The sequence below is a fragment of the Dendrobates tinctorius genome, unplaced genomic scaffold (assembly GCF_039654945.1).
Source record: "Dendrobates tinctorius isolate UK_male_01 unplaced genomic scaffold, ASM3965494v1 ptg000224l, whole genome shotgun sequence".
Lineage (NCBI taxonomy): Eukaryota > Metazoa > Chordata > Amphibia > Anura > Dendrobatidae > Dendrobates > Dendrobates tinctorius.
Genome location: NW_027361891.1, coordinates 10,699,611 through 10,720,603, shown reverse-complemented (window position 1 = coordinate 10,720,603; position 20,993 = coordinate 10,699,611). Strand labels below are relative to the sequence as shown.

The 20,993-nt window shown below is 41.4% G+C and overlaps 1 protein-coding gene across 2 annotated transcripts in view; it reads right to left on the bottom strand.

Annotated features, from left to right (window-relative positions):
• Positions 1-1,115: 1,115 nt before the first annotated feature.
• Positions 1,116-20,993, bottom strand: part of KCNMB4 (potassium calcium-activated channel subfamily M regulatory beta subunit 4) — a 159,646-nt gene continuing 139,768 nt past the window's right edge. The window contains exons 3-4 of one of the 2 annotated variants that reach the window (XR_012222402.1): positions 1,421-1,877; positions 1,116-1,274 (exon numbers count right to left, since the gene is read on the bottom strand). Coding sequence is in view for 1 of the 2 variants with exons in the window: in XM_073555523.1 (XP_073411624.1) it covers positions 1,709-1,877 (169 nt within the window). In the remaining variant the exon portion in view is untranslated. Of the gene's footprint in view, positions 1,878-20,993 lie in introns of both variants that reach the window. The other variant, XM_073555523.1, reaches the window with a different exon arrangement.

The window sequence follows — 20,993 nt, the reverse complement described above, 5'->3', positions numbered from 1 at the left end:
GAGAGAAGCTAGTAGTACACTTTGTTGGAGAACTTCTCCATATGCTGTGGTTCCTCCCATAGAGCAATGATCGGCTCCTTCATCTGCCAGTTCGCCACCTCCCCTTTACTAAGGAAAAGCTTCCCTTTAGTGCTGAGGGAACTCTGAACTGATTGCTAGCCACTCAGTGCTGAATGGAGAGGCAGAAAAAAAAAGTGTACCGATTGTTCTTAATAAAAAAGAGAATCTGTCAGCAGGTTTTTGCTGCACAATCAGAAAGAGCAAGAGGTGGTGATTAAAACACAGAATTCAACGATGTTTCACATATCAAGCTGTGAGCTGTTGTTTACTTAGACTGAAGTATTAATCACTTTATGATTATCAATTATCATGGCTGTAACTAGCTGGCACGCGCTTCCAAGTCCGATTCCAACCCCAACTGTCTATGTACATACAGAGCCTGGTGGGGGCGGGGGCAGCTCTCTCAGCTCTGCTGCATTGCTAAACCTAACAACTCAAGATTGTGTTAGAACGGCTGCTCCCAAATAAACTAAGTGATACATTGTTGGATTCAGCTGCTCTTATCATGCTGCTCTCTGATAATCAAAAACACCTGACAGGTTCCCTTTAATATTCATGTTTGGATGACTCCCCAGTAGTGATGAGTGAGTATGCTCGTTACTCGAGATGCATGCTCGGGTGTTCTCTGAGTATTTTGGGCATGCTCGGAGATTTAGTTTGCGTTGTCGCAGCTGCATGATTTGCGGCTTCTAGACAGTCTGAATACATGTGGGGATTTCCTAACAAACAAGCAACCCCCACATGTATTCAGGCTGTCTAGCAGCTGCAAATCATGCAGATGTGGCGACGCAAACTAAATCTCCAAGCACTCCCAAAATACTCAGAGAACACCCGAGCATGCTCAGAAATCTCGAGTAACGAGTATACTCACTCATCACTACTCCACAAGCGAGTGCCTATTTTTGCCTAGCCCTTGTCCCGACTTGCAAATATGTCATAATGATAATAGCAATACAAATCATACATGTGTTTCAACATGTCTTTAGTGTCACCATAAGACTAGGGAAATAAAATATAAAATGATGTATAACAAATAATGATCATAGCAAGAAAAATAATTGCAACTTCTGTAGATTTTTAATTGGCTATTCTGAAAGTAAAATTATATATTTCTAAATATAAAGTATACAATATAGACAAATATACCTGATTTATTGTCACTACAAGGACAAGAGAAGCTTTGCAAATACATTGTAAGTTGTTTAGTCTTTGACCTGTAAAAGCAAATGAAATGCAATCAGGGGGGGAAAGAAAAATCAAGCTTATAAAAATTCAGTGCTATGACATAAAAAAAGCACATTTTAATCTTATAGAAGTACATGATACAAAATAAACTTAAATCTTTTGATATTTTACATACCAAATAAAAAATATTTTATCGCAAAGGTGAAATGACATTTTTGGACTGCTTCACTTTACACTTGGCTAAGAATGAGTCATTACTTTTCTTCTAACAGATTTTCCTCTGTCCTCAGCATTTCTGGGCATCCTTCCCACAGGGAGCAGTAATCTAAAAGAAGTCTGAGAAAATATTCTCTGTTCTGCATATCATCAATGATCAAGTTCAGAAAAACAGCGATGAAGAGGCAACGAGAGGACTATAGGTATTTGGGGTTTTGGTTTGAACTGAAGCTTCCGCCTTTAAACTCTATGAAGATTTTCTTTTCTGTATAGCCTCTGCCTTTACAGCCAGACTTCGTGCGCAAATGGTGAGAACCACAATCAGTACGCCCACCATGAAGGTGACTAGCGGCCACAAGAAGCAGTGCAGGAGAACATTCTCATCGTGGGTTCGCCTTAGCAGAACATCTTCTGGCCTGAAAGACAAGAATGTTATACAGATCACCAACTGAGATAAGTCAACGAAAATCCAGTGTGTTGCTCTTGCAAACGCCATCCGGGCAGTCCCTAAGGATGAAGCGCTCTTAGCTCTCTGTAAGCGATCCACAAACCATTCATTCAGCTTATGGGTAAAAGTGACACAAAGAGGGTGGCGGGGATGTGGAGCTCTTCCGGCAAAAACCTGAGAACATTTCAGCATTAGTGACTGGAAAGACAAGGAATGCAGCAGGAACACTGGATTAAAACTTCCCTTTCTCATTAATGCTGCTGTTACAACTCTACCCAAAGGTATGTTCTACACCTCTGCAGGCCTCTTAGAGGACTCAAAATCAAGTGTACATAAAACTGTAAGGCTAAGTTCACACGTAGCGGAACTCTCGCGGAAATTACCGCGAGAGTTCCGGAATTCCATTCCGCGAGAAAATCGCATTTTAAATTCCCCCGATTTTCCCGCGGAAAAACTAGCATTTTGCAAGCGTAATTAGCTTGCAAAATGCTAGCGTTTTCCAAGCGATCTGTAGCATCGCTTGGAGAACTGATTGACAGGTTGGTCACACTCGTCAAACATAGTGTTTGACAAGTGTGACCAACTTTTTACTACTGAGGCTGCCTATGCAAACACGATCGCGGTGTACCGGGGGTTAAAGGGAAGCATCGGCAGGGAGGGGGCTCCCTCCGTGCTTCCCTGAGCCCCCCACGGCAGCGCAATGTGCAGCGCTGCTGCGGGGGACTCCTTTCCTGCAGTTCCCCGGATCCAATATGGCGCCTGGGACCTCCGGGGGCCTGCAGGAAGCTGGCTTCCTCAGTGCCTGCTAAGCGCAGGCATGAGGAAGCCTGTGCAGTGCCTGTGATCTGATCTGTCACAGTGATCTGTGATGTGACAGATCAGCGATCTGTCACAGGACAGTTATGTCCCCCCTGGGACATTGCAACAAAGTAAAAAAAAAAAAAAAAAAGTGTAAAAATAATTTAAAAAAAATCGCTAAATAAATTAAAAAAAAAAAAATATTCCCCAATAAATTCATTTTTTGGAAATAAAAAAAAAAAAACAACACAATAAAAGTACACATATTTGGTATCGCCGCGTCCGTAACGACCCGCCCTATAAAACTGTCCCAATAGTTAACCCCTTAAGCGAACCCCTTAAAAAATAAAAATAAAAAACGACGCAAAAAATAATGATTTATTATCATACCGCCGAACAAAAAGTGCAATAACGCGCGATCAAAAAGACGCATATAAATATCCATGGTACCGCTGAAAACGTCATCTTGTCCCGCAAAAAACGAGCCGCCATACAGCATCATCAGCGAAAAAATAAAAAAGTTATAGCTCGCAGAATAAAGTGATGCAAAAATAATTATTTTTTATATAAAATTGTTTTCATTGCATAAAAGCGCCAAAACATAAAAAAAGACCTAAATGAGGTATCGCTGTAACCGTACTGACCCGAAGAATAAAACCGCCTTATAAATTTTACTGCACCCGGAACGGCGTAAACGCACCACCCAAAAGATATTCATGAAACGCTGGTTTTTGTAAATTCTGCGTCCCAAAAAACGAAATAAAAAGCGATCAAAAAATGTCACATGCCCGAACATGATACCAATAAAAGCGTCAACTCGTCCCGCAAAAAATAAGACCTCACATGACTCGGTGGGTCAAAATATGGAAAAATTATAGCTCTCAATATGTGGTGGTGCAAAAACTATTTTTACAATAAAAAGCGTCTTTTAGCGTGCGACACCCGCCAAACATAAAAACCGCCATAAATAGTAAATCAAACCCCCCGTTATCACCCCCTTAGTTAGGGAAAAATAATAAAATTTAAAAAATATATTTATTTCCATTTTCCCATTAGGGTTAGGGCTAGGGTTAGGGCTGAGATTAGGGCTAGGGTTAGGGCTAGGGTTAGAATTGGGGGTTTGCATTATTTGCACACATCAGGTGCTCTCCAAACGCAACATGGCGTCTGATCTCAATTCCAGCCAATTCTGCGTTGAAAAAGTCAAATGGTGCTCCTTCCCTTCCAAGCTCTGCCATGCACCCAAACAGTGTTTTACCCCCTCATGTGGGGTATCAGTCTACTCAGGACAATTTGCAAAGCAACTTTTGGGGTCCTATTTCTCCTGTTGCCCTTAGGAAAATAAAAATTTGGGGGCAAAAATATCATTTTTGTGGAAAAAAAATATTTTTTTATTTTCATGCCTGGGCGTTATAAACTTCTGTGAAGCACTTGGGGGTTCAAAGTTCTCACCACACATCTAGATAAGTTCCTTAGGGGGTCTAGTTTCCAAAATGGTGTCATTTGTAGGGGGTTTCCACTGTTTTGGTACATCAGGGGTTTTCCAATCGCGACATGATGTCCGATCTCAATTCCAGCCAAAAACGTCAAATGGCGCTGCTTCCCTTCCGAGCTCTGCCATGTGCCCAAATAGTGGTTTACCCCCACATGTGGGGTATCAGCGTACTCAGGACAAATTGCACAATAACTTTTAGGGTCCTGTTACCCTTGGGAAAATAAAAATTCAGGTGAAAAGATCATTTTTGTGGAAAAAATATGATTTTTTAATTGTACGGCTGTACGTTATAAACTTCTGTAAAGCCCTTGTGGGTTCAAAGTTCTCACCACATATCTAGATAAGTTCCTTGGGGGGTCTATTCTCCAAAATGGGGTCACTTGTAGGGGGTTTCCACTGTTTAGGTACATCAGGGACTCTCCAAATGTGACATGGCGTCCGATCTGAATTCCAGCCAATTTTGCATTGAAAAAGTCAAACGGCGCTCCTTCCATTCTGAGGTCTGCCATGCGCCGAAACAGTGGTTTCCCCCCACATATCAGGTATCAGCGTACTCAGGACAAATTGAACAATAACTTTTGCAGTCCAATTTCTCCTGTTACCCTTGGTAAAATAAAAAATATTGAACCTGAAGTATTTTTTTTGTGAAAAAAAGTTAGATGTTCATTTTTTTTTAAATATTCAAAAAAATTCCTGTGACGCACCTAAAGGGTTAATAAACTTCTTGAATGTGGTTTTTAGCACATTAAGGGGTGCAGTTTTTAGAATGGTGTCACTTTTGGGTATTTTCTATCATATATAGCCCCTTAAAGTGGCTTCAGATGTGATGTGGTCCTAAAAATAAAATGGTGTTGTAAAAATGAGAAATTGCTGGTCAACTTTTAATCCTTATAACTTCCTAACAAAAAAAAATTTTGGTTCCAAAATTGTGCTGATGTAAAGTAAACATGTGGGAAATGTTAGTTATCAAGTTTTTTGTGTGCCGTATCTCTGTGATTTAAGGGCATAAAAATTCAAAGTTGGAAAATTGCGAAATTTTCAAAATTTTCGCCAAATTTCCGTTTTTCTCACAAATAAACGCAAGTTATTTGAATGAAATTTTACCACTAACATGAAGTACAATATGTCACGAGAAAACAATGTCAGAATCACCGGGATCCATGGAAGCGTTTCAGAGTTATTACCTCATAAAGGGACAGTGGTCAGAATTGTAAAAATTGGCCCGGGAGTTAACGTGCAAACCACCCTTGGTAGTGAAGGGGTTAAATTCTATTTTTTACAGGGATATGGTACCCAAAGCCCGGAGGACAGTCTCCTCTCCTCCGGACAGTGGGTACCATCTGCAATTGTTCTGCTTACTTTTCGCATGGTGGGCACAGTCACATGCGGTAAGTAAGCAGAACAATGCATTCCTGTGGCTGCGGGATCGCCGCGATTCCGCAAAATTTATGAGCATGCTGCGTTTTTTACCGCGAAGCGATTCTGCCACGGTAAAAACCGCAGCATTAGCACAGCATTGCGGAATCCCATAGGAATGCATGGGATGCTTATTTTTCGCGTTTTCGCGGCAAAATCGAGCGGTTAAAACCACCGCGGAAACGCGAAAAAAATGCCACGTGTGAACTCAGCCTAACAATAAAATGATACATATAGAACACAAATGTAACCTACAGTAAAATTAAAATTGGGTTCAGAATAACTTTCGCCATCTTTGTAGACCAATATAATGGATGAATGATTCTCGTGCTCCGGGGTGGACTTTGGGGGAGGTCTTTATGTTGTGCTCTGCTTACATATTCATGTGTATGGCTTCTGACAGGTCACTGACCTGCCCCCTATTTTACATACTGCATAGAATAATGTGTGGAGAAAAAAAAGTACATTCATCTTGGCAACACCATCCGCTAACACGGATTTGTTGGCCACTTGAACTGAGCAATAACCTTGTTGCTACAGTTGTGGCCAAAAGTATTGACACCCCTGCAATTTTGTAAGATAATACTCAGTTTCTTCCTGAAAATGATTGTAATCACAAATTCTTTGGTATTATTATCTTCATTTAATTTGTCTTAAATGAAAAAACACAAAAAGAATTGTCCTAAAGCCAAATTGGATATAATTCCACACCAACCATAAAAAAGAGAGTGGACAAAAGTATTGGTACTGTTCGAAAAATCATGTGATGCTTCTCTAATTTGTGTAAGTAACAGCACCTGTAACTTACCTGTGGCACCTAACAGGTGTTGGCAATAACTAAATCACACTTGCAGCCAGTTGACATGGATTAAAGTTGACTCAACCTCTGTCCTTGTGTCCTTGTGTGTACCACATTGAGCATGGAGAAAAGAAAGAAGACCAAAGAACTGTCTGAGGACTTGAGAAACCAAATTGTGAGGAAGCATGAGCAATCTCAAGGCTACAAGTCCATCTCCAAAGATCTGAATGTTCCTGTGTCTACCGTGCGCAGTGTCATCAAGAAGTTTAAAGCCCATGGCACTGTGGCTAACCTCCCTAGATGTGGACGGAAAAGAAAAATTGACAAGAGATTTCAACGCAAGATTGTGCCGATGTTGGATAAAGAACCTCGACTAACATCCAAACAAGTTCAACCTGCCCTGCAGTCCGAGGGTACAACAGTGTCAACCCGTACTATCCGTTGGCGTCTGAATGAAAAGGGACTGTATGGTAGGAGGCCCAGGAAGACCCCACTTCTTACCCCGAGACATAAAAAAGCCAGGCTGGAGTTTGCCAAAACTTACCTGAAAAAGCCTAAAACGTTTTGGAAGAATGTTCTCTGGTCAGATGAGACAAAAGTAGAGCTTTTTGGGCAAAGGCATCAACATAGAGTTTACAGGAGAAAAAAAGAGGCATTCAAAGAAAAAAACACGGTCCCTACAGTCAAACATGGCGGAGGTTCCCTGATGTTTTGGGGTTGCTTTGCTGCCTCTGGCACTGAACTGCTTGACCGTGCGCATGGCATTATGAAGTTTGAAGACTACCAACAAATTTTGCAGCATAATGTAGGACCCAGTGTGAGAAAGCTGGGTCTCCCTCAGAGGTCATGGGTCTTCCAGCAGGACAATGACCCAAAACACACTTCAAAAAGCACTAGAAAATGGTTTGAGAGAAAGCACTGGAGACTTCTAAGGTGGCCAGCAATGAGTCCAGACCTGAATCACATAGAACACCTGTGGAGAGATCTAAAAATCAGAGTTTGGAGAAGGCACCCTTCTAATATCAGGGACCTGGAGCAGTTTGCCAAAGAAGAATGGTCTAAAATTCCAGCAGAGCATTGTAAGAAACTCATTGATGGTTACCGGAAGCGGTTGGTCGCAGTTATTTTGGCTAAAGGTTGTGCAACCAAGTATTAGGCTGAGGGTACCAATACTTTTGTCTGGCCCATTTTTGGAGCTTTGTGTGAAATGATCAATGTTTTGCTTTTTGCTTCATTCTCTTTTGTGTTTTTTCATTTAAGACAAATTAAATGAAGATAATAATACCAAAGAATTTGTGATTTCAATCATTTTCAGGAAGAAACTGAGTATTATCTGACAGAATTGCAGGGGTGTCAATACTTTTGGCAACAACTGTACATAAGCTAAATGCTGGGTGCTAACTATGACTTTTACCATATCGCATACTCAAAAACAGGAAAAAATTCTGTGTGGTGAAATTGCAAAAAAAAGTGCAATTCTACAACCGTTTTTTGGATTTTATTTTACAATGCTCACCAAATGCAAAAACTGACCTGTCATTATGATTTTCCAGGTCATTACGAGTTCATAGACACCAAACATGTCTAGGCTCTTTTTCATTTAAGTGTGAAAAAAAATCCCAAATTGCGTCATTTTCCGAGACTTGTAATTGGAGCGTCTCCATTTTTCGTGATCTCAGGTTGGGTGAGGGCTTATTTTTTGTGTGCTGAGCTGATGTTTTTTATTCTATCATTTTGGTGCAGATGCGTTATTTTGATCGCCCGTTATTGCATTTTATTGTGATGTTGCAGTGACAAAAAAACGTAATTCTGGGGTTTTGTATTTTTTTCTCACTACGCCATGTAGTGAGCAGGTTAATTTTTTTTTATATTAATAGATCGGGCGATTCTGAACGTGGCGATACCAAATATGTGTAGGTTTGATTTTTTATTGTTTTATCTTGAATGGGGTGAAAGGGGGATGATTTGAACTTTTATATATATATTTTTTTACTTTTGGCATTCTTCAATAGCCTCCATGGGAGACTAGAAGCTGCCATAACCTGATCGGTTCTGCTACACACAGGCGATGATTAGATCACCTGTATGTAGAATTGCTGATTTCCTATGAGCACCGTCCACCGGGCTGATTTCCTATGAGCACCGTCCACCGGGCGTCGCTCATAGCAATCCGGCATTGACAACCATATAGGTCTGCAGAGGACCTCTGGTTGTCATGCCGACCCATTGGTGACCTGCCATCATGTGATGGCGGTCACCGATGGGTGGATTTCTGGCGCCATTACCAGGAAGCGTGCATAAAATGACGCTGTCAAAGTTTGACAGCGGCATTTAACGGCTGTTCCGGGCACATGTCAGCTATTCAAAAGTGACCTCTTTTTAAAAATCACAGCCCCATGGGAATTCAGCTAGTGGTGAAATGATGATTTTCACTCCATGGCTGGTTTACAGAAATAAGGATGCAGTGGATGTTGCAGAGTGAAAATTACAAATATGTCAGGTTACTGCCCAATGCATTGTAGTGCCCAAAACACAGTACCCAGCTTGTGTTTTTGGAGACACCCCCTCCCCCTCATAAAGTATTAAATGGGCTCTCCTTGCTACAGTGGTTTAGGTACACTATAGGGTTCAGAAGGGACGGGGGAAATTGGTTTGGGAGTTTAGGTTTAGCGGGATTTCTTTTTGGGGTGAGCCATGCATCTTTTCTAGAGCCTTAACGGTACCATTAAGAATTCTCCCATATTTCAGTTAATAGATAGTGGACCTGAGTGGGAACTCGTTTTTTGTGGGTTGAGTAGAAGGTTTTACTTCTACCACTTTTGGACACATAAAATTTTGGATCACTTAAGGCTCAGTTCACTTTCTTCCTGTGTTCGACGACGCACGAGACCCAGCAAGCGCCAACCGTAAATATATTATTTCTGTTGTCGGTTGTGAAGAGGTTGACTGAGTTGTCCGTTGGGGCTGAAATGAAAATTCTGCAGTTACTCTACGTGATGTGATTGTAAACTACTGAATTTTGATAGTGTGCAATACACACAATGTCACAACTCCCTTGTTTTCCCCATGGAGGAAGGTGGTCACATGATCACCATTTTGTGTTTTGTATACTTACAGTCACATGCTGACTAGATGAGTCTATGATGAGTCTAATATTGGCATGTGACTGCAAGTATCAAAAACAGTCCTGAAACACAGGAAATACAGCGGAATTGTGACAGTGCGCACATCACACAAGTCAATTTGAAGGATAGGAAAAAAGTGGTCAGACAATCCGCGCTGCGAATCACTATGAACAATTATTATTACAGTGGTCTTTATTCGACGCGTTTTGACATTTCACAGAACTCCTTCCTCGGGTGTTTTTTTTTCCTGAGGAAGGAGTTCTGTGAAACTACGAAACGCGTCAAATAAAGACCACTGTAATAATAATTGTTTTTAGTGATTCGCAGCGCGGATTGTCTTACCACTTTTTTCCTATCCTGCATCTTCTACGTTGGTCCCTCGTGGATCTGTGGTTTCTGCAGCAGCGAATCCTCCATGCATATTACAAGCTCCATCTGGTGAGTGTATTATTTTTAAATTGATATACCTATACTGGATAATGCACTATTGCGCTATTTCTCTTCAATAGTATCCCTAACAAGTCAATTTGGCAGTATGCAGTTACATAGATTCAGGGCTGTGGAGTCGGAGAGTTGAAGCCCATTTTTGTGGCGTCGGAGTCGGTGTCATGGAAATTGAGGAGTCGGAGATTTGGCTTATCGACTCCACAGCTCTGGCTAGGCTGTGGAGTCGAAGCCCATTTTGGTGAAGTTGAAGTCGGTGTCATAGAAATGGAGGAGTCAGAGGTTTGGTTTACCGACTCCACAGCTCTGAATAGATTTCCCATACTTTCAGCTAAATATCTACATTTCAGAGTTTCAGAATTGTACATTGTACAGAGGCTAAAAATTGCAAATATAAGCAGTTAAATCAATATTAAATATTTCCACATAATGTAAAGTACAGATGACACAAACCTGCCTGCTTCAAGCTATTTATTAAGTGCAATAGGAAAATTACACTTAAAATATTATTCATTTTATATTCATCATAAATGTCAGATATAAATATTATACAGCACTTAGGCCCGGGAGTTAACGTGCAAACCACCCTTGGTAGTGAAGGGGTTAAATTCTATTTTTTACAGGGATATGGTACCCAAAGCCCGGAGGACAGTCTCCTCTCCTCCGGACAGTGGGTACCATCCGCAATTGTTCTGCTTACTTTTCGCATGGTGGGCACAGCCACATGCGGTAAGTAAGCAGAACAATGCATTCCTGTGGCTGCGGGATCGCCGCGATTCAGCAAAATTTATGAGCATGCTGCGTTTTTTACCGCGAAGCGATTCTGCCACGGTAAAAACCGCAGCATTAGCACAGCATTGCGGAATCCCATAGGAATGCATGGGATGCTTATTTTTCGTGTTTTCGCGGCAAAATCGAGCGGTTAAAACCGCCGCGGAAACGCAAAAAAAACGCCACGTGTGAACTCAGCCTAACAATAAAATGATACATATAGAACACAAATGTAACCTACAGTAAAATTAAAATTGGGTTCAGAATAACTTTCGCCATCTTTGTAGACCAATATAATGGATGAATGATTCTCGTGCTCCGGGGTGGACTTTGGGGGAGGTCTTTATGTTGTGCTCTGCTTACATATTCATGTGTATGGCTTCTGACAGGTCACTGACCTGCCCCCTATTTTACATACTGCATAGAATAATGTGTGGAGAAAAAAAAGTACATTCATCTTGGCAACACCATCCGCTAACACGGATTTGTTGGCCACTTGAACTGAGCAATAACCTTGTTGCTACAGTTGTGGCCAAAAGTATTGACACCCCTGCAATTTTGTAAGATAATACTCAGTTTCTTCCTGAAAATGATTGTAATCACAAATTCTTTGGTATTATTATCTTCATTTAATTTGTCTTAAATGAAAAAACACAAAAAGAATTGTCCTAAAGCCAAATTGGATATAATTCCACACCAACCATAAAAAAGAGAGTGGACAAAAGTATTGGTACTGTTCGAAAAATCATGTGATGCTTCTCTAATTTGTGTAAGTAACAGCACCTGTAACTTACCTGTGGCACCTAACAGGTGTTGGCAATAACTAAATCACACTTGCAGCCAGTTGACATGGATTAAAGTTGACTCAACCTCTGTCCTTGTGTCCTTGTGTGTACCACATTGAGCATGGAGAAAAGAAAGAAGACCAAAGAACTGTCTGAGGACTTGAGAAACCAAATTGTGAGGAAGCATGAGCAATCTCAAGGCTACAAGTCCATCTCCAAAGATCTGAATGTTCCTGTGTCTACCGTGCGCAGTGTCATCAAGAAGTTTAAAGCCCATGGCACTGTGGCTAACCTCCCTAGATGTGGACGGAAAAGAAAAATTGACAAGAGATTTCAACGCAAGATTGTGCCGATGTTGGATAAAGAACCTCGACTAACATCCAAACAAGTTCAACCTGCCCTGCAGTCCGAGGGTACAACAGTGTCAACCCGTACTATCCGTTGGCGTCTGAATGAAAAGGGACTGTATGGTAGGAGGCCCAGGAAGACCCCACTTCTTACCCCGAGACATAAAAAAGCCAGGCTGGAGTTTGCCAAAACTTACCTGAAAAAGCCTAAAACGTTTTGGAAGAATGTTCTCTGGTCAGATGAGACAAAAGTAGAGCTTTTTGGGCAAAGGCATCAACATAGAGTTTACAGGAGAAAAAAAGAGGCATTCAAAGAAAAAAACACGGTCCCTACAGTCAAACATGGCGGAGGTTCCCTGATGTTTTGGGGTTGCTTTGCTGCCTCTGGCACTGAACTGCTTGACCGTGCGCATGGCATTATGAAGTTTGAAGACTACCAACAAATTTTGCAGCATAATGTAGGACCCAGTGTGAGAAAGCTGGGTCTCCCTCAGAGGTCATGGGTCTTCCAGCAGGACAATGACCCAAAACACACTTCAAAAAGCACTAGAAAATGGTTTGAGAGAAAGCACTGGAGACTTCTAAGGTGGCCAGCAATGAGTCCAGACCTGAATCACATAGAACACCTGTGGAGAGATCTAAAAATCAGAGTTTGGAGAAGGCACCCTTCTAATATCAGGGACCTGGAGCAGTTTGCCAAAGAAGAATGGTCTAAAATTCCAGCAGAGCATTGTAAGAAACTCATTGATGGTTACCGGAAGCGGTTGGTCGCAGTTATTTTGGCTAAAGGTTGTGCAACCAAGTATTAGGCTGAGGGTACCAATACTTTTGTCTGGCCCATTTTTGGAGCTTTGTGTGAAATGATCAATGTTTTGCTTTTTGCTTCATTCTCTTTTGTGTTTTTTCATTTAAGACAAATTAAATGAAGATAATAATACCAAAGAATTTGTGATTTCAATCATTTTCAGGAAGAAACTGAGTATTATCTGACAGAATTGCAGGGGTGTCAATACTTTTGGCAACAACTGTACATAAGCTAAATGCTGGGTGCTAACTATGACTTTTACCATATCGCATACTCAAAAACAGGAAAAAATTCTGTGTGGTGAAATTGCAAAAAAAAGTGCAATTCTACAACCGTTTTTTGGATTTTATTTTACAATGCTCACCAAATGCAAAAACTGACCTGTCATTATGATTTTCCAGGTCATTACGAGTTCATAGACACCAAACATGTCTAGGCTCTTTTTCATTTAAGTGTGAAAAAAAATCCCAAATTGCGTCATTTTCCGAGACTTGTAATTGGAGCGTCTCCATTTTTCGTGATCTCAGGTTGGGTGAGGGCTTATTTTTTGTGTGCTGAGCTGATGTTTTTTATTCTATCATTTTGGTGCAGATGCGTTATTTTGATCGCCCGTTATTGCATTTTATTGTGATGTTGCAGTGACAAAAAAACGTAATTCTGGGGTTTTGTATTTTTTTCTCACTACGCCATGTAGTGAGCAGGTTAATTTTTTTTTATATTAATAGATCGGGCGATTCTGAACGTGGCGATACCAAATATGTGTAGGTTTGATTTTTTATTGTTTTATCTTGAATGGGGTGAAAGGGGGATGATTTGAACTTTTATATATATATTTTTTTACTTTTGGCATTCTTCAATAGCCTCCATGGGAGACTAGAAGCTGCCATAACCTGATCGGTTCTGCTACACACAGGCGATGATTAGATCACCTGTATGTAGAATTGCTGATTTCCTATGAGCACCGTCCACCGGGCTGATTTCCTATGAGCACCGTCCACCGGGCGTCGCTCATAGCAATCCGGCATTGACAACCATATAGGTCTGCAGAGGACCTCTGGTTGTCATGCCGACCCATTGGTGACCTGCCATCATGTGATGGCGGTCACCGATGGGTGGATTTCTGGCGCCATTACCAGGAAGCGTGCATAAAATGACGCTGTCAAAGTTTGACAGCGGCATTTAACGGCTGTTCCGGGCACATGTCAGCTATTCAAAAGTGACCTCTTTTTAAAAATCACAGCCCCATGGGAATTCAGCTAGTGGTGAAATGATGATTTTCACTCCATGGCTGGTTTACAGAAATAAGGATGCAGTGGATGTTGCAGAGTGAAAATTACAAATATGTCAGGTTACTGCCCAATGCATTGTAGTGCCCAAAACGCAGTACCCAGCTTGTGTTTTTGGAGACACCCCCCTCCCCCTCATAAAGTATTAAATGGGCTCTCCTTGCTACAGTGGTTTAGGTACACTATAGGGTTCAGAAGGGACGGGGGAAATTGGTTTGGGAGTTTAGGTTTAGCGGGATTTCTTTTTGGGGTGAGCCATGCATCTTTTCTAGAGCCTTAACGGTACCATTAATTAAGAATTCTCCCATATTTCAGTTAATAGATAGTGGACCTGAGTGGGAACTCGTTTTTTGTGGGTTGAGTAGAAGGTTTTACTTCTACCACTTTTGGACACATAAAATTTTGGATCACTTAAGGCTCAGTTCACTTTCTTCCTGTGTTCGACGACGCACGAGACCCAGCAAGCGCCAACCGTAAATATATTATTTCTGTTGTCGGTTGTGAAGAGGTTGACTGAGTTGTCCGTTGGGGCTGAAATGAAAATTCTGCAGTTACTCTACGTGATGTGATTGTAAACTACTGAATTTTGATAGTGTGCAATACACACAATGTCACAACTCCCTTGTTTTCCCCATGGAGGAAGGTGGTCACATGATCACCATTTTGTGTTTTGTATACTTACAGTCACATGCTGACTAGATGAGTCTATGATGAGTCTAATATTGGCATGTGACTGCAAGTATCAAAAACAGTCCTGAAACACAGGAAATACAGCGGAATTGTGACAGTGCGCACATCACACAAGTCAATTTGAAGGATAGGAAAAAAGTGGTCAGACAATCCGCGCTGCGAATCACTATGAACAATTATTATTACAGTGGTCTTTATTCGACGCGTTTTGACATTTCACAGAACTCCTTCCTCGGGTGTTTTTTTTTCCTGAGGAAGGAGTTCTGTGAAACTACGAAACGCGTCAAATAAAGACCACTGTAATAATAATTGTTTTTAGTGATTCGCAGCGCGGATTGTCTTACCACTTTTTTCCTATCCTGCATCTTCTACGTTGGTCCCTCGTGGATCTGTGGTTTCTGCAGCAGCGAATCCTCCATGCATATTACAAGCTCCATCTGGTGAGTGTATTATTTTTAAATTGATATACCTATACTGGATAATGCACTATTGCGCTATTTCTCTTCAATAGTATCCCTAACAAGTCAATTTGGCAGTATGCAGTTACATAGATTCAGGGCTGTGGAGTCGGAGAGTTGAAGCCCATTTTTGTGGCGTCGGAGTCGGTGTCATGGAAATTGAGGAGTCGGAGATTTGGCTTATCGACTCCACAGCTCTGGCTAGGCTGTGGAGTCGAAGCCCATTTTGGTGAAGTTGAAGTCGGTGTCATAGAAATGGAGGAGTCAGAGGTTTGGTTTACCGACTCCACAGCTCTGAATAGATTTCCCATACTTTCAGCTAAATATCTACATTTCAGAGTTTCAGAATTGTACATTGTACAGAGGCTAAAAATTGCAAATATAAGCAGTTAAATCAATATTAAATATTTCCACATAATGTAAAGTACAGATGACACAAACCTGCCTGCTTCAAGCTATTTATTAAGTGCAATAGGAAAATTACACTTAAAATATTATTCATTTTATATTCATCATAAATGTCAGATATAAATATTATACAGCACTTAGGCCCGGGAGTTAACGTGCAAACCACCCTTGGTAGTGAAGGGGTTAAATTCTATTTTTTACAGGGATATGGTACCCAAAGCCCGGAGGACAGTCTCCTCTCCTCCGGACAGTGGGTACCATCCGCAATTGTTCTGCTTACTTTTCGCATGGTGGGCACAGCCACATGCGGTAAGTAAGCAGAACAATGCATTCCTGTGGCTGCGGGATCGCCGCGATTCCGCAAAATTTATGAGCATGCTGCGTTTTTTACCGCGAAGCGATTCTGCCACGGTAAAAACCGCAGCATTAGCACAGCATTGCGGAATCCCATAGGAATGCATGGGATGCTTATTTTTCGTGTTTTCGCGGCAAAATCGAGCGGTTAAAACCGCCGCGGAAATGCAAAAAAAACGCCACGTGTGAACTCAGCCTAACAATAAAATGATACATATAGAACACAAATGTAACCTACAGTAAAATTAAAATTGGGTTCAGAATAACTTTCGCCATCTTTGTAGACCAATATAATGGATGAATGATTCTCGTGCTCCGGGGTGGACTTTGGGGGAGGTCTTTATGTTGTGCTCTGCTTACATATTCATGTGTATGGCTTCTGACAGGTCACTGACCTGCCCCCTATTTTACATACTGCATAGAATAATGTGTGGAGAAAAAAAAGTACATTCATCTTGGCAACACCATCCGCTAACACGGATTTGTTGGCCACTTGAACTGAGCAATAACCTTGTTGCTACAGTTGTGGCCAAAAGTATTGACACCCCTGCAATTTTGTAAGATAATACTCAGTTTCTTCCTGAAAATGATTGTAATCACAAATTCTTTGGTATTATTATCTTCATTTAATTTGTCTTAAATGAAAAAACACAAAAAGAATTGTCCTAAAGCCAAATTGGATATAATTCCACACCAACCATAAAAAAGAGAGTGGACAAAAGTATTGGTACTGTTCGAAAAATCATGTGATGCTTCTCTAATTTGTGTAAGTAACAGCACCTGTAACTTACCTGTGGCACCTAACAGGTGTTGGCAATAACTAAATCACACTTGCAGCCAGTTGACATGGATTAAAGTTGACTCAACCTCTGTCCTTGTGTCCTTGTGTGTACCACATTGAGCATGGAGAAAAGAAAGAAGACCAAAGAACTGTCTGAGGACTTGAGAAACCAAATTGTGAGGAAGCATGAGCAATCTCAAGGCTACAAGTCCATCTCCAAAGATCTGAATGTTCCTGTGTCTACCGTGCGCAGTGTCATCAAGAAGTTTAAAGCCCATGGCACTGTGGCTAACCTCCCTAGATGTGGACGGAAAAGAAAAATTGACAAGAGATTTCAACGCAAGATTGTGCCGATGTTGGATAAAGAACCTCGACTAACATCCAAACAAGTTCAACCTGCCCTGCAGTCCGAGGGTACAACAGTGTCAACCCGTACTATCCGTTGGCGTCTGAATGAAAAGGGACTGTATGGTAGGAGGCCCAGGAAGACCCCACTTCTTACCCCGAGACATAAAAAAGCCAGGCTGGAGTTTGCCAAAACTTACCTGAAAAAGCCTAAAACGTTTTGGAAGAATGTTCTCTGGTCAGATGAGACAAAAGTAGAGCTTTTTGGGCAAAGGCATCAACATAGAGTTTACAGGAGAAAAAAAGAGGCATTCAAAGAAAAAAATACGGTCCCTACAGTCAAACATGGCGGAGGTTCCCTGATGTTTTGGGGTTGCTTTGCTGCCTCTGGCACTGAACTGCTTGACCGTGCGCATGGCATTATGAAGTCTGAAGACTACCAACAAATTTTGCAGCATAATGTAGGACCCAGTGTGAGAAAACTGGGTCTCCCTCAGAGGTACCAGGGGAAGAGTCTTGAGGAGATCATTTGCATATTCCCAGTGCCTTCTGGGATAAGTGAAGAGTCTCCGCGAGCTCAACGATCACTGGGTTTTGGCCGTTGCAGCTGAAAAGAGGAAATCGGAAAAACCACGCGCGAAATTTGGCTCATCTTTCATTGTTTTTAAGAAATCTCAAGATGGAAGAGGCCAGGAGCCATTTGGTGAGCTGCATTTCTTGCTACATGTTCACAGACTTACCAGTGGAAAAGCCAAACTTCACATGCCACAAATGCAAGCTTGTGTCCCTGTTGGAGGAAAAGTTGCAAAATCTCGAAGAGAGGTTAGCTACGTTGAAGATCATTAAGGAAGGTGAAGAGTTCTTGGACAGAGCAGAATTATCTCTTCATGTTACAGAAAGAGAAGAAATTCGAAGTGCACCTGAAGAAACAGAGGAATGGAGACATGTGACCCAGAGAAGCAGGAGGATCAGGAGGCAGTCAGCACCCATACTGCTCAGGAACCAGTACCAGGCTCTCACGCAGGAAAACAATGAAGAAATACATCAGGATAAGACTTTGCCAACAAGCAGCAACCTTGTACGCCTTCAGAGTCCTCCTGGATGGAGAAAGAAAAATGTTGTGAAGAAGAAACGGAGAGTGGTGGTCATGGGGGATTCCCTGTTGAGAGGAACTGAGGCCGCTACCTGCAGACCGGATATAACTTCAAGAGAAATGTGTTGTCTTCCAGGTGCAAAAATTAAAGATGTGTCTGACAGGATATCAGGACTCTTCAGACCTACAGATGACTACCCATTCCTGCTACTACATGTGGGGACAAATGACACTGCAAGAAACGACCTGGAAACCATCTGCAGAGACTTTGAAGACTTAGGTAAGAAAGTAAAAGAACTGGGAGCGCAGGTGGTCTTCTCTTCCATCCTCCCAGTGGATGGCCATGGAACAAGGAGGTGGAATAAGATTCTGCAGGTGAACAACTGGCTACGACGATGGTGCCGTCAGCAACGATTTGGATTTCTGGATCACGGAGTGAACTACTTATACGATGGACTACTTGCTAGAGATGGGGTGCACCTTACGAAGACTGGTAAGCATGTATTTGGAAGTCGCCTTGCTACACTTGTAAGGAGAGCTTTAAACTAGAACAACATGGGAAGGGAAGCAAAAGACCAGAAAAAGCCATACACCTGACAAATGCTATTGAGAACTCTGCTATTAGAAGTGGAAAGGAAGAACAAAGACGAAAGAATCTAATTAATAAAAATATTGGAGAAAGAGAAACCAATCACAAACTAAAATGTTTCTATACTAATGCACAAAGCATGGCAACAAACAAGGAGAATTGGAACTACTAACACAGGAAAAGAAATATGATGTCATTGGAATCACTGAAACTTGGTGGGACAATACACATGATTGGAATACAAGACTAGAAGGATACAACTTATTTGCAAGAAACAGACTTGATAAACGAGGAGGAGGTGTCGCATTGTATGTTAGAAACGCGTATATCTGCACAGAGATTGAGGCTTCAGAGACTGGGAGTTCTGTGGAAACTGTTTGGGTAAGAATACAAGGACAGAACAATGGAAAGGACACCATTGTAGGCATTGTCAGATATAAATATTATACAGCACTTAAGAACTTAATAGGTTCAATTCTTTCTTTTTCAGCCTGGGTCAATGATCGACAGCAGGTACGGCATTTAAATATCACATTTCCAAATGTCAATTTAACAAGCCTATATTATACGTAGTACACTTCTGTACGATAAAAACGTAAGCAAACACTCAATATTGTTTTGTCAAGAAAAACCTATATAATAATACAATGTGATAAAAAGCAGCATCCACAATTGGAGATTTGTTTTCCTAAAGTTTATGGGCATAACACTTCATATGTGCTTTAAAGACTGACATTATATAAACTCCAGTCTACATGTCAATACAAACGCTCAAAACCTAGATTATACAGCAGGTATCTTGGGATTACTTGAAACCTGGGGTTTCTTGTGATGATGTTAGGAATTTACGGAATGAAACAGAAGGACTGTCATTTTTACAGTAACCATGATAAACTGAATTCACCTGTTTTAAACTGCTTGGTATAGAGCAGTTGCTTAACTAGAGTCCGATGGGCCCCATTGCAAAATTTGAACATGGGTCCCAACCTGCATGTTAGCAGATATATGGGTCCTTGTAGCATTCTAGATCTAAGGCCTGTTTCACATTACCGTTTGGTTCCATCAATCAAAATCTGCCGTTTTTTTCCCTATTGACTTGCATTAGCGGCGGATTTTGACGGATGGTCATCCGTTGGATCCCTTTTTTTGATGGGTCCGCCAAAATTTTGGCGTCTGCTGACTTGAGTGGACGGACAATGAAACGTTTTTTTGTCTGCACGGATCCGCATTTTTACACTGACCATGCCTGGAAGAATTTCCTTGCCAGAAATTTAACCCTAAATCCCGTTGAGGCAGCAGAAAACTAACTCTCTCTCTCCTTTTCCAGGCTGCGGTTCCTTTAAATTTCCCACTTCAGTGGATCCGTCAAAACAATGGTCGGGTGGCATACGTTGGTGTCACAACGGAAACGGATCCGTCTTTTGCATTTTTCACGGATTGCAATTGACCAAAAAAAAGGAAGTGTGAAAGAGGCCTTAGAAAGACGTATGTATTTCTCTGCACACGTAATAACATCCCCTATCCAGTAATAATGTTCCCATCCTGGCCCCATCTCATAATAATGCCCCAATCCTTGAACCTTTAATTAATAATTTTCCCCATCATGGGTCCCTTCCTCTAATAATGTCCTCCATCCTGGGCCCCTTTTTGTAATAATGTAATACATCCTGGACCCCTTCCTATAATGTCCCCCATCCTGACCCCTTTATTTAATAATATCCCCCATCCTGACCCCTTTATTTAATAATATCCCCCATCCTAGGCCCTTTCTATAATGTTTCTTTATTTTTTTCTTTAATTTTTCTTCAAGTGCCTCCTTATTGTGCATCTTGAAACAGCCACACATCTAGTTTTCAGAGAGTCCAGTATTTCAGCTGATGTGGGTTTTTCTTTGCATCCCAAACAATTTGGGACAAACTTTTTGTGGGTGTACCTGACCGTGGTTTTGTTTTTACAGAGCCCCTGATTTTCCATGTGTTAATCACAGTTTGAACGCTGCTGACTGGCATGATCAATTCCTTGGATATCTTTTTGTATCCCTTTCCTGTTTTATACAGTTCAACTACCTTTTCCCGTAGATCCGATAACAATTCTTTTGCTTTCCCCATGACTTACAACCTAAAAATGTCAGTGGCTGGATGAAAGATGCAAGAGTCTGACTGGGTCCCAGAAACTCAAACAGCTTTTATGCACACACACTGATTACAAGCAAACAGGTCACTATATTTATTAGCCATTCAAACCCATTTGTGTCAACTTCTGTGCATGTTATCAGGTCAAATTCACCAGGGTATG